This window comes from Myotis lucifugus, unplaced genomic scaffold (genome assembly GCF_000147115.1).
Source record: "Myotis lucifugus unplaced genomic scaffold, Myoluc2.0 scaffold_76, whole genome shotgun sequence".
NCBI classification, from domain to species: domain Eukaryota; kingdom Metazoa; phylum Chordata; class Mammalia; order Chiroptera; family Vespertilionidae; genus Myotis; species Myotis lucifugus.
In genome coordinates this window covers 4,901,409-4,915,734 of record NW_005871124.1, presented here as the reverse complement: position 1 = coordinate 4,915,734, position 14,326 = coordinate 4,901,409, and the positions used below count along the sequence as shown (strand labels likewise).

Sequence of the window (14,326 nt, the reverse complement as noted above, 5' to 3'; positions counted from 1 at the left end):
TAGAAATGCAGAGTCTCTGGCCCCACTTCAACCCATGGAATCGGAATCTTCATTTTAACAGGGCTCCTAGGAGGGTTGTGCGCACTTTACAATTTGGGAAGCCCTGGAGCAGGCACTGTGGAGCTCGATTCCCTGTTTATAAACTCTTTTATTGAGAAATCTTGGCCCCATCATCCCAGGGACAACGAAAAAGACCCAAATCTGGTTGCATCATTTATTTACACATTTGATCTGCATTCGGTTTATATTCCTGTTGTAACAAATTACCATAAACTTTGCAGCTTAAAACAACACAGTCTTACAGTCCTGTAGATCAGATGTCCGGTGGGCCCCGCTGGTTTCCCTGTTGCAGGTCTCAAAGCCAAAATCCAGATACCAGCAGGGTTGGGCTTTGGGGGAGAAGCCACTTCCAGGCTCATTCAGGTTGTTGGTAGAATTTAGCTTCATGCCATTGTAGGACAGAGGCCCCATTTCCTCCCTTGCCATTGGCCCGGGGATCAAGCTCAGCTCCTAGAAGCACCCACATTTTCTGGCTTGTGGTCCCCTCCATCTTCAAAGGCAGCAACAGTGAGAAGAGTCTCTGTCACGCTTTGAATCTGTTCTGCCTCTTCTTCCACTGCATCTCTCTGACTCTTTTTTTAAAAATATTTTATTGATATTTTTACACAGAGGAAGGGAGAGGGATAGAGAGTTAGAAACATCGATGAGAGAGAAACATTGACCAGCTGCCTCCTGCACACCTCCTACTGGGGATGTGCCCACAACCAAGGTACATGCCCTTGACCGGAATCGAACCTGGGACCCTTCAGTCCGCAGGCCGATGCTCTATCCACTGAGCCAAACTGGTTAGGGCTCTCTGACTCTTAAAGGGCCCATGTGATTACATTGGCCCCACTTGGAAAACCTTCAGTCCATCTACAAAGCCCCTCTGCCATGTGACATAACATAGTCACAGGCTCCAGTGATTAGGATGTAGGAATCTTGGGGGGGGGGGGCAGTAGTTTGCTCCATCTCTGAAAAAAAAAGCATAAACTGTTCTCATTATTGTAACGACCTTCCTTTAAAAAGCCTTTTAACACTAAGAATGAAATTAAGTCCAATTCTACCCTGAAATCCTTATTCACTAGTTCTAGAAAAATTATTTTGAAAATAGGACTTGCCAAAACCGGTTTGGCTCAGTGGATGGAGCGTCGGCCTGCGGACTGAAGGGTCCCGGGTTCGATTCCGGTCAGGGGCATGTGCCTGGGTTGCGGGCACATCCCCAGTAGGAGATGTGCAAGAGGCAGCTGATCGATGTTTCTCTCTCATCGATGTTTCTGGCTCTCTATCCCTCTCTCTTCCTCTCTGTAAAAAATCAATAAAATATATTTTAAAAAAAAGAAAATAGGACTTTAAGTTCTTTAATCTGCTTTCTGTTTCTTCATCACATTTGTCACCAAATGTGTAGCTGTCTGTCTCCCCTTCTGGAAATGTGCTCAAGGGGCAGGTGCTGGGTCGCATTCCTCTTTTTGTTTCCAGTACCCAGCCTGGTGCCTGGCAGGCACACAGTTGGTGCTTAATTAATGCAGAAGAAATAAATACTCATTGTTAAATACTCAAAAATTGTTGATAAGCAGAGTTGGTGGTATTTATTCTTGAAGGGGCTTTTCCATTAATAATGTCAGTAAAATGTTTACAAATCCCTCATGTAACTCACAAGAACAGAGAGTAGAATGGTAGTTACCAGGAGCTGGGGGAGTTAAGGGGATATTTAAAGCTACAAACTTGTAACTAAAAGATGAATAACATCTGGAGATCTAATGCACAGCACAGTGACTATCAAAAATGCTGTATTATAAACTATAAAGTTGCTAAGGAACTAGATGTTAATTGTTCTTACCACAAACAATAAGTCATAGCTATTGAGTTGATAGAGGTGTTAGCTAACACTGCAGTGGTAATTATATTACAATATGTAAATTTATGAAATCAACACATTGTACACCTTAAATGTACCCGATGTTATATATCAACTAGGAGCCCAGCGCACAATTTGAAATCGTGCAGTGCCGCCCACCCTCACGTCCAGCTCTGCCTCCATCTCTGGCCCTTGAAGTAGCTGCGGCCGCTGCTGATCAGGCCTTCTCAGCACAGGTGTGCAGAGGCCCCTGCTGCCCCGCTCCCAACGCTGTGCGCACAACATCCTGTCCGGTTGACCCTTTACGGTGTCCCGGTTAATTAGCATATTTCTCTATTTTATATATAGATTATATTTCTATTTAAACTTGTGCAGTCACACGGCAAGGCAATGATAGGCAAGGCAATGATAGGCAAGGCAATGAATAGAGCTAGGATTTGGAACCAGGTAGTCTGTTGAGAAAGCCTGTGATGTTCACACCCACACATTGTGTACAGCCTTGAAAGATGAATAGGAATCGGCCAGGTAGGTGTTGTGAGCAGAGAAGTTGAGAGTATGACAGGGTGTTCCAGCTTCTAGAAGCAGCCTGAGCTAAAGATACGGGGTGTGCACCCCCGTGATGGGAATGCAGGTTTTGAGGAGGGGTGTGGTGACAGAGCAAGTTCCTGTTTTTTTCTGTGGGTAACGCTTGAGTGGAAATTCAAGAGTCTGCAAGTGCCGCTGGGAAGGAGGCCTTGCCCGTTGGAGGATAAGCCTGTGCCCACACTGACCCCTGCTCAGTTCTTGCTGCTCAGATCCAACAGGAAGGACTCCAGTGGCTGATAAATCATGTTGTGAAGCAGTTCTTTGTCTTCTGGGTCAACTTACACAACTAGTCCTGATTTCCCCAAAGCCACTCTGTGTGGATTTATCTAAGCTCTTCCTCTACCTAATCATGCTTTTGGCACCATCTCTTGGAATAAATTGTTTAACACCCCTGTTACCATGTTGCCCTTTTAGATTTGCCCTGAATTTGCTCCATGTGACCCTTCAGGGCTGTCTCTCAGTTTCTTACATTTCTGAGATCACTTGATCTTATTGGTGGACTGCAGGCATATTTCTTTGTACCCTGAGAAGATTTTTCAGTTTGCTTTAAAAAAGAAGTGTTTTCCTTTCTTTACTCATTTTAATGGTCCCTTTTGGGGCTTATATAAGTCTCCTTAGCTTCCTTGATATGAGATAGCAAGAACTTAAGTGTTCCAAGTGACGACAATGCATTGTGGTTTTGCAGAGGAAAGGATGACAGAGTAGGGGTTTGTCATTTTTATTGTTGTCTTAGAGGAGGAGCAGATGAAACTGGCTTTAGGGAACTTGTCTTGTGCCTGATAGTTTAGAGCAGGGGTGGGGAACCTTTTTTCTGCCAAGAGCCATCTGGATATTTATAACATCATTCGAGGGCCATACAAAATTATAAACTTAAAAATTAGCTGCTATATTTGGTCCAACATTTCATTAACTCACCCCTAATGCCTTGGCAGGGCCAGACCAAATGATTTCACGGGTCTTCTATGGCTCACGGGCCGGACGTTCCCCACCCCTGGTTTAGAGTATCTTTCCTGATGATTTTATCATCTTGTTCATTTTTCTTCAGTAAGATTCTACAGGCACTTAGAACTGAGGACTTAGAACCTGTCGTTTTATGAAGACGGTTTATTTTTTCCATAAATATATTTGCTTCCCAGAATGTTCATCTACCGCTTTTCCACTCAGTTGTGTGGCATTTTGAACTTTCTCTAGAGTTGTCATTGAGCTAGCGATTAATTACCTGAATGAATGATTGTTATTCAAGTGGAGATATTTCTGTACCCTCTTTCTTCCACACGAGTTATAAAAATGTGAAATAAAGTTAGTCTCTGTAATTTCTCATTTTACTTCCTCATCCACAGTAGGGCCCATTTAACTAAGTTGTTTTCATACAGGGTGGGGCAAAAGCAGGTTTACAGTTGTTCGTATGCAAAATAATAGAATAATTAATAAATAATAATAATACAAGAATAAACTGTGTTTCACATAGGAACAACTGTAAACCTACTTTTGCCCTACCCTGTATTTGTCATTAAACATTCCTCAAATACCACAGGGACTTCATTTTTAAAAATAATCTTCGCCATTGGAAACTTTAGGAATTTAAGTAGTGCATGCTAATGTCCCTCCATCTACTTGCCTATGTGCTTAGCTTCTCAGAGGTCTCCAAGTAGTCCTATAACCTGTATTTCTATTGCAGGTGGAGTTTACACCTACTGTGATTTAGAGCTACTTGTAATTGTGGCTCAACTTTTATTTGCTTATTGTCTCTCAGTTTCCTCTCCATATAACATTCAAGGGGGTGATGTTAAAAATGGCTGAGCTTCCCCAAGCAATCTGTACTCTCAGAGCTTGTCATCCAGCAACGTAGTACCCACCACTGTCCTCAAAGTGATGTAGCTAGTCCACTTTTAGTAGTAATTGTGCACAGATTTTTTAAACCAGAATTGAATGTTTGATTTTGCTAGTTATTTTGAAAATTAAATGATGGAGATGTTTTGAGTTGAAAAGGCATGAAAGGAGTAGTAAAGGAACTTACTACTTGAAGGTAGATAAGAGAACAGAGATGCTAGTTCTGGCTCTATTTCCCCTGCCCACTACGCCCACCTTCCTAAAGCTGGTAGGACAACAAGTTACTGCACCACCTGGAACACAGTGCACGTGCCTGGGTCAGGACCACCAAGAGCTAGTTTATCAGGAAACTCAACCAAGCACAGTTTTCCCAGACCAGCTTTGGAGGACCTGGAAAGTTGGTTTTACAGAAGCTCTCTTTAATATTCTCTATAAATCAATTTTGGCCTGTTAGGATCTAGACTACTTTAGGGTAATTACTAGTAATCTTCTGAAAGACAATTCTGGGAAAATTACAATAATACCAAAAGATCTACTCACAGACATAAGCAAGTTGTTTCATTTGGGGGATTGATTTGCCTGCCTTTGGAATTATTCAATTTAAAAAAATGTACTTCCCAATATAACTTTGATGCTTTGATGATACAGGATGTTTGATTCTGAGCTCAAAATAATTAAAAATTATGGTTAAAATAAAGCTTTTCCCCCTTATTTCAATCCACTTATACAACTAAGCATCTGTCTTACTGTTTTTTCCTAGGATGGTCCAGATTCTGCTGGAGGAAACCGGACAAAGCAGGAGAGTGCATGGCTGTTCAGGCTGTGGTACAGCTTTGACCACAAGTATCCTTTGAAGTAGTTTCCCTGAAACAGTGATGATGACATCGTCCTGTTGAGTTGCCAGTAAATGACTTCTGATAAGTAAGGAAGGATGTGTACAGTGTAGTCAGTTCTCGCTTGGGACTCATGCAGTGATCATTCAACCACAGGTAGTCCTGGTGAGCATCTCTTTGGGTAGACGCATGTGGTTCTGCAGAGCTTTGTATACAAGGGGAATGTGGCTTTGTAGGTGAATTGGTGTGGTCAGGAAGTGAAGTGGAGCATATTATTCACTGGGCTTAGTATTTGGTAATTAAATATGATAAAAATAACTTTGCTACTCGTGACTTACATTTTTGCTTTTTTATTTTTTAAATTTATCTTTATTGTTGAAAGTATTACCCATGTCCCCCTTTTTGTTATTTTTCCCCATTGACCCCCTCCTCCTTGCACCCACCCCTCCCAAGCTTTGGCCACACTATTGTCTGTGTCCATGGGTCATGCATGTATGCATGTAAGTTTCCCAGTTAATCTCTCCCTCCCACCCCCATCCCCACTTTTCCTCTTAGATTCATCAGTCTGTTCATGGTTCTGTGACTCTGGATCTATTTTGTTCATCACTTTATTTTGTTTATTAGATTCCACATATGAGTGAGATTCTGTGATACATTTTCACTTTTAAAAAGACTCTTTTGATGAACAAGGTCTTTGTCCAATTCATTGATTTTTTTTCTGTTCTGGTCAGTACTCTTTGTGTCCTGTTTTAGAAATCTCTGTCTATCTCAAAGTCTTGAAGCTAATTTCCTGTGTTATCTTTTAGAAGCTTTATATTTTTTCTCCTGTGCGCCTTTTTTTTTTCTCAGTGACAGATATGGGAACTGAAAAAGTATACAGATAATTTGAAGTGCTCTAGATGAGGTTATCATTCTTCTGAGATAATTTAATTTATATTGGGTCTAGGTTAGGGGCATTATTAATTCCAGATCACTTTAGTGCAATCAGAAATAAAGGTGATTTGAAACTAGGCTGCAGTTCCTGTGAAGGTTAGTCTGTTTTCTGTCTACCCTTTGTTCTAGGGCAGTGGTTGGCAAACTGTGGCTCGGCAAACCACGGCTCGGCAAAACTTTGGCCCCTTGAGTGTGGCTCTTCCACAAAATACAGACTTCTGCACATGGGCCATGAAGTTTCAATCGCATTGTACATGCGCGCCCGCATGTGGTATTTTGTGGAAGAGCCACACTCAAGGGGCCAAAGAGCCCCATGTGGCTCGCGAGCTGTGGTTTGCCGACCACGGTTCTAGGGTTCCAACCTAGAGCCTAGGGTGTTTACGGAGTCTTCCTCAGAAGGCCCTGGACACCAGTTTTTGTCAGATTCACTATTTTTTTTTCAGTATGCCAGATGCTCTGCTCAGCTGCTGAGATGCTTTAGGGAAAACATGGCTCACCAAGCGCCAGGCTCCCCACTTGGGTGTCCTCCTCCAGATTCTGACTGTCTTCACTGCCCTGGTAGCTTTCTGGTGCCATTAAGCAGAAGATTTTGTTGTGTTTTATCTTGACCTAGCTTTTCTAGTCATTCTTAGTGGAAAGGATGGTTTAAATTATTGTTTACTATTGTCTGCTATTAACTGAAATAGAACCCCCAGAGGTTTTTTAAAGCCATATGAACTTCGTCTACATTGTAATTCAGAAGGCATGTTACTCACTGGGCTTAGAAAGGATGTAGAGGAAACTGGAGGGAGTTCACAGGAGAGTGACAAAATACTAAAGTGATAAGAAATTGATTCTTGTCAGCACTTAGTACTCCACTTTCAACAATGGATAGATTATCCAGATGGAAAATCAGTAAGGAAACATTGGACTTGAACTACATTTTAGATCAAATGAACCTAACAGACATGCACAGAACATTCCATCTAACAGCAACAAAATGTACATTCTTCTCAAGTGCACATGGAACATTCTCCAGGATAGAGCTGTGTGTAAGATCACAAAACAAGTCCTAGAAAATTTAAGAAGGTTGAAATTAAAGCAAGTATCTTTTCCAACCACAATGGTATGAAAATAGAAATCAATAACAGCAGGAAAACTGGAAACTTTACAAATATGTGTACATTAAACAACACACTCCTGAACGAACAACCAGTGGGCACACATTAAACAGTACACTCCCCAATAACCAATGGGCCAATGAAGAAATCTGAAGGGAAATAAGAAATATATCTTGAGACAAATGAAAATGAAAAACAACATAACAAAACTTATGTGATTTAGCAAAAGCAGTTTTAAGAAGAGACAAAAAGTTTATAGTATTAAATGCCTACATTAAAAAAAGAAAGATCTTGCCCAGCCAGCGTGGCTCAGTGGGTGAGTGTCCACCTATGAGCCAGGAGGTCATGCCCGGGTTGTAGGCTGGATCTCCAGTGTGGGGCGTGCAGGATGCAGCCGATCAGTGATTCTCTCTCATCATTGATGTTTCTCTCTCTCTCCCTCTCCCTTCTCTGAAATCCATAAAAGTATATTTTTAAAAAAAGATCTTGCCCTGGCCAGTGTGGAGGGTCTTGCCTTCAGTTTGTAAAACAAACAAACTAACAAACAAACAAAAACACAACATCTGTGAGGTGCAATAAAGAGAAACGCAATAAAACCAGGTATGGCTACATTTTCTGTATTGTACTGGTAAAATGGGGGAAAGACATTTTCTAGGTAGAATGTCAGATGATTTACTTGTTGGGATTTCTAAACACACTTTGTTGGGGTTTTTTTTGCAGACATTGTTTCCTTAATTCTCTTTTTAAAGTTACTTGAAGCCCATCCTCACACACAGTGGCCCCCCATTAACCACCACGCTCCCATCCTGGTGTGGCTTGCTCGCTCGATGTCTGACCAGTCCCCAGGTGTATGACGTAAGTACAGCATGTCGGGGCGGCATTTCTATGCAGCCTCCAAATTCACAGAAATTGCTTCTCCAGTAAGATGCTTGATTACAAATGACCAGCTTACTATGCTTAATGCATTGTGCACAGCAACAGAGAAACCTTTTACTAGGCTTATGGGGTTCCCAAATATCAGCAGCTATGACGTAGTAGAAAGATTCCTCTCTGTCCCTCTGAGGCTCCAAACTTTAAAAGAATGAACTACGTGCCGAGGAATCTCCCCCTGAAATCTGGGTGCTAAGAGCCCTGGGAGAGGTATTTTGACAGAAATGAACAAAAACAATATTTAGCACATGCATTAATGGGAGAAATGGAACATACTAAAACAGGGAACGTGATGTCATTTGTTGTTAATAAAACTATCACCAGGCCCTAACCGGTTTGGCTCAGTGGATAGAGCATCGGCCTGGGGACTGAAGGGTCCCAGGTTCGATTCCGGTCAAGGGCATGTACCTTGGTTGTGGGCACATCCCCAGTGGGAGATGCACAGGAGGCAGCTGATCGATGTTTCTCTATCATCGATGTTTCTAACTCTCTATCCCTCTCCCTTCCTCTCTGTAAAAAATCAATAAAATATATATTTAAAAAAAAAAACTATCACCAGGCAGACAGAGTTTCAGGACTTTCTAAATAGTGATGGAGAGGAGGAAACGGGGAGTTCGGAGCGAGTTTTAGAATTCCTCTCTGCCCGACTAGAGGACTCTTATTTGATTATACATTTGCATCCTGCCTGATTCCAGTGAAGATTTGAGGCAGCAAGCAAGAGGAGTTGCGTGCTCGCCTGTTAAGCTGCAGCATTGGTTAAATGGAGTCACATTGTGGAGTTTGGAGAAGTCGACATTGAGAAACAATGCAGAAAGCATGGGTGTGTTTGTCACCAGTAAGGGCACAGAGATGGGCTGGGACTACAGAAGTGAGGTAGGCAGAACCCAGGAGTCCTCCCTAGGCCAGTGCACTTAACAGGCATTCCTCTAGCACCTACTGAGTTAAGCACTTCAAGGAAGGGCGCCGACAAGAGGAGAAGAAGGTCACTGCCCTTTGGTGATTCACCCAGATGGGGAGTCCAGGCATGGGCACGGGAGAATCTGCCTGTGGCCTTGGGCAGCATGACTGAGCGGGGACCATGGACTATCAGGGCAGGTTCAGGTCCTGCAATGAGGACACCCTGTGTGTAGAGGACAGGATATAGGACTTCAGATGTGCTTTGAAGGGTAGATAGGAAATAGGAGAGAAAGAGCAGTTTTCAAACTGTGTTTGCTATTCAAGAAGGAAGTCCAGATCTAGCCGGTTTGGCTCAGTGGCTATAGGGTCAGCCTGCAGATAGAAGGGTCTCAGGTTCGATTCCGGTCAAGGGCACATGCCTGGGTTATAGGCTCAGTCCCCAGCCCTGGTCAGGGTATGTGTGGGAGGCAACCAATTGATGTGTCTCTCTCACATCAGTTTCTCTCTCCCCCTCTCCCTTTCACTCTCTCTAAACAATCAATGGAGAAATATCCTCAGGTGAGGATTAACAAAACAAAACAAAAAAGGAAGTCCACAGTGTTTGACAGCCATTGAAATAGGGGAGTGGGGGAGCACCCCACCCTTGTTTTGCTTGTTGAACCCGTTGGAGAATGAAAGGTTGTGTCTGACGTCACGCTGCTTCCTGACACTCTCTCTCTGCCATCTTTTAGTTTCAAGTGGCTGCCGCTTGGCTGACGCCTGCCTTGTTCAGCCTAGTCTTTTTTGCTACAACTGCTGCTTATTATGAGATGCTGTCACAGTCCTCTTCCCAATGGGGTCACTTTTCATATCGTTTAGGTGGGCAGAACCAGTCTGGAGGTAGCATAAATCCAAACCTTCCTACCAGCTGGACAACCTTGGGCAAATTTCATAGGTTCTCTTAGCTCAGAGCTTCTGCTCTGTGACATGTGCTTGCACCCTTCACAGGAGAAGGGTAAGGACCAAATGAGAGCTTATGTGACATTCCTGGCAGGCATATAATAGATTGGTGATGGCGAACCTTTTGAGCTTGGCGTGTCAGCATTTTGAAAAACCCTAACTTAACTCTGGTGCCGTGTCACATATAGAAATTTTTTGATATTTGCAACCATAGTAAAACAAAGACTTATATTTTTTATATTTATTTTATATATTTAAATGCTATTTAACAAAGAAAAATCAACCAAAAAAATGAGTTCGCGTGTCACCTCTGACACGCGTGTCATAGGTTCACCATCACTGTAATAGACCGAGCATGTCAGACTTAAAGGCTAACACAGGCCAAATAAACAAGGTATAAGTGTATGTGGGCCACAAAAAAAGAAAAGCTTCAATTTTCATAGAAATGTGGGTTTATTTCGATAGAGACTTGCTGAATACAAAGGGCTGAAATAAATGAGTTATCATTAACATAAAATAATAGAACATTTTAATAAAAATTAGTATTTTTTCTTGAACATTCTTACCAGACACTGAATAGCTGCACAAATTAATAAGCATAATGCAAATAAACCTATTTTTCTTGTTCTCCGAAAGTGAAATATTTCCTGTTGTGCACACCAAACAGGTCAGTACGTGGCCATCGGCTGCTAAAATATTCACTGCTAGTATCAGTGGAGAGAAATGGTGCGCCTGCGTGTAAGGCGCATAAGGGAAATGAATGCAACACGATTATAGTCATCAGTCATTAGCGAATGTTGTAGTTCATTATTAATAACAAGATATTATAAAAATTAAGTTATGAATTTTTTACTAAAACACTTCTTACATACCATTATATTGGCTGGGCCGCAAAAATATTCGTTATGGGCTGCGAGTTTGACGTGCTTGGGCACTCAAGAAAATATACCTTCCCTCTGTATCACTTGCTTCATCTATATGAGGACTTCCCATCAGGGATTTTGTGTGGCGACAGGAAGGAAATCCTAATAATGGTTTGTCCTCTTCCCTCCATGCTGACGAGGGTAAAGAGTAGTTCAAATGTAAACTAGGTATGTGTAGAATGGTTTGTGTAGGGCAGGAGGCCCACCCAGAAGACCTTCCCAGAGGAGAGAGGACCTGAAACCTATTTGCAGGTCTTCCCAGTGACCTTAGCCCTTCCTTTCTTTGTGGGTTGGGAAGCTGAAAATCCAGGTTGGTTTCCTTTTCTTCCGTTTTGTCACAAACTGTCAGGCATTTAAAATCACAGCTGCTTTTTGCCATTCCAAGTCCTAACTCGGGCAGCAGTGCTATACATTGAACAGCACGCTAGAGTTTACATCCAGTTATCATGCTGGAGGCTCAATGCAGGCAAGTTTCATGATCCCCAGTTTCAGATGAGGAGTTGAGATTGGGGTTGGCTAGAGCTCTGGGAGATTCCAGTCTTTGATTTGTTGTTAATTGTTATTTGTTGCACTTTTCAGAACCAAGAGCCACTGAGAGAGGAAGACTCTGATTTCATCCTGACTGAGGGTGACCTCACCTTGACCTACGGGGACAGCACAGTGACTGCCAATGGCTCCTCAGGCTCCCACACGGCCTCCATGAGCCTGGAGGGCAGTCGGAAAACAAAGAGCAGTTCTGAGGAGGTGCTGGAACGAGACCTGGGAATGGGAGACCAGAAGGTTTCAAGCCGGGGCACCCGCCTAGTGTTCCCCCTGGAGGATAATGCATGACTTTCCCCCCAAACCCTGAAGCGATGGGGTAGACCCACCGGTGGTGTGGGGCTGGCTGCATGCTCCAGTGTTGATTGAGGTGGGACAGTGACTGAATGGAACTAACGCTTCTATTGTATTGAGGTCTGAAGATACCTTAACATTTAAAATTTAACCCAAGATACAGATGGTGGGGCTCAAGACAAATGCAGATCTATTCCCACTTTTTCACTTAGTAGTGCACTGTTCAGAGTTAAACAAACAAAAACAATCGCATGCTTTACTGGTCTCTAATTCATTCACCTGTGGTACCTGAACAAGGTGTGGTGGGTGCCGGGGACCCCTCCCAGGAGAGGCTTTGTATCCATACACAGCAGTGCGAGTCTAGCTGGATGTAGGAATATCAAGTGAAGGGAGAACAGGCTAGAAGAAAGATGGCGAAGGAAGGCCAGTGAGATTGGACCTCCAAGGATGAGGGGAAGCTGGTGTTAAATGGGACAGAAAGCATGAAAAAGCAATTTGAGTGGAGGCTCCAGCAACAAGAGATGATGACAGCAGCCTCATTTCTGGATTCCTGACTTCTTTTGCTGCCTGTATTTTCTCTAGACTGAAGATTGGAAAATATATCCATCAACATTTCAACATGGGGGAAAGAACTGGAAATCTCCACAAAGAAGTTGTTACTGGAATGTTTCAAACCAAAGGCAAAATAGTGTTCAAGTGCTGTGTTTTTTTTTGTTTTTTGTTTTGTTTTTTTTTTTTTTTTCATTAATGTGAAGGCAGGAGAAACTGTTTAGAAACTGATGATTACATCACTGTAAACATCAGTCAGTTCTTGATGGCTGCCATATGAGCTGACTGCCTGGAAAATAGTTAACAGGACTGACATATCTACTGTGGGTTTAGAAAGAACACCAAAATTTGTGGAGTGCTTTGATCTGGTGACGAGAAGGCAGTAACAACCCTCAGAGGCAATACGCTAGTATTCAGAGGGAAGAAATCTCACTGTGAAAAAAATCACTGAAAAGAAAACACAAGATTGTATTCTAAAGACTTAGTAGAATTCCAAACTTTGAGCTAAGAAATGAATGAGATTTCAGTGGTCACCTGAAGAAACAGAGGCGAGGCAGTGGAATGTTAAGCTTTATTTATACAGTGGAAAGTTCCTGTCCACTCTCAGATTAAGAATCGAGGTGTCTTGGCACTGAGTGCCATGTAGAGAAAGGTCATTTTCGTGGTGTCTGGGGAGGTCTGCACCAGCTTCATGTGTGAGTGTGGTCTGAGATTTAGATTTCTACTTTGGGTTCTTTCGTGGGTGAGCTGTTCTACCTGCCCACGCCTGTAGTAAGAGAACTCTTGGAAGCCAAGTTTGAGATTCTCCCTGTGCTCTATGCTTCAGTGCTATTATTTTCAAAAACCCAATTTCTAAAAAATGCTTTCACTTAATGTGGCCATTTCCCTTATAAGGTAGTGGCTCAATCTAGTGCACCCATCATGAAATCAGCCATTTAACCTTCTTAACTCGCATTTTTAATGGTTAATTTTTAAGTAAGACATTGTTTTGCCCTCTTTTTCACTTGATAATTTGTGCAAACCAAGAAAAATTTATTAGTTTGAGCCATATGAAATTGCTGATATTCAACCACTTTTTTAAAGAAACAAAAATGACAATTTCATATGGTTCAGTATAAGAGAATTGGGTGATTTTTATTCCCCTTTCCCTTCTATCTACACTAAAGGACATTTTGATTTGATGGTCATCCATGGACTGTAAGTTTGGGGAAAAAGCTAAACATACTTACCTCATGCTTCCACTATGCTGAAAAGTAAAAAGTGGGTGCGGAGAAACTAACCCAAGGCTAACTATTTGCTGCCAGTCTGGCATAAACCAGATAGAAACTGCTGAGTAATGGTACATCCAAGTAAGCAAAATTCTTCTGAGAGGATAATCCCAAGTCATTTTATACGCATATTTGTTCTGGGTAGGGTCGGGGCGGGGGGGGTTACAGTTCAGCAAAGTTGGATGTTCTAGGGCAGAGGTTCTTCACCCTGGCTGCACATTAGGATGAGCTGACCCATTTATTGAGAATATCGACATAAAGGCCCACCCTCAGAGATCCAGATTCAGTAGGTTTAGAGTGCGTCCAGGCTTCTGGGCCATGTTTGGATCCTCAGGGATTCTAATCTGCAGCTCGGGTGGAGAGCCTTTAGTCTAGAACTTGAAGTGGGCCCAACTTGAAACCTTAAAGGATGACCTAGCAAATTCAGGTGTGTGTTTTTTAATTGTTAGTCATGTGGAACAAACTGAGTGTTGATCAATAATACAGACCATATAGCTGTTGAGTGAATTTCGTGCTAATAATGTTTCTAGAAGTCAAACACATACTCCATAAATACAACTAAAACAAAAAAAAGGTCACATTAGAAAACCTTAGAGCATGAAAGGGGGAGGATGACTTGAATGTATATATTGGAGGGATTAAAACCTGTCATTTTTGCTCCGATTTGTGGGGAAAGGGGGGTTTTGTCTTAACTGAGCTGCTGACTAATCAAATGTGAAGGTTTCTAACAAGCTGTCTTTTCCATTTAACCTGGGATTAAATTAATAGTCCCCTTTGCAGTCAAGTGAACTTTTTTTCTCTTCACACT

At 42.3% G+C, this 14,326-nt stretch overlaps 1 protein-coding gene across 1 annotated transcript in view; it reads left to right on the top strand.

Moving 5' to 3' along the window:
- Window positions 1-12,319, top strand: part of SLC9A7 (solute carrier family 9 member A7) — a 134,439-nt gene extending 122,120 nt beyond the window's left edge. Inside the window, 3 exon segments of the mRNA XM_023755409.1 lie at window positions 5,073-5,155; window positions 7,928-8,033; window positions 11,447-12,319. Coding sequence (XP_023611177.1) covers window positions 5,073-5,155; window positions 7,928-8,033; window positions 11,447-11,698 — 441 coding nt within the window. The 3' untranslated portion in view covers window positions 11,699-12,319.
- Window positions 12,320-14,326: the final 2,007 nt, after the last annotated feature.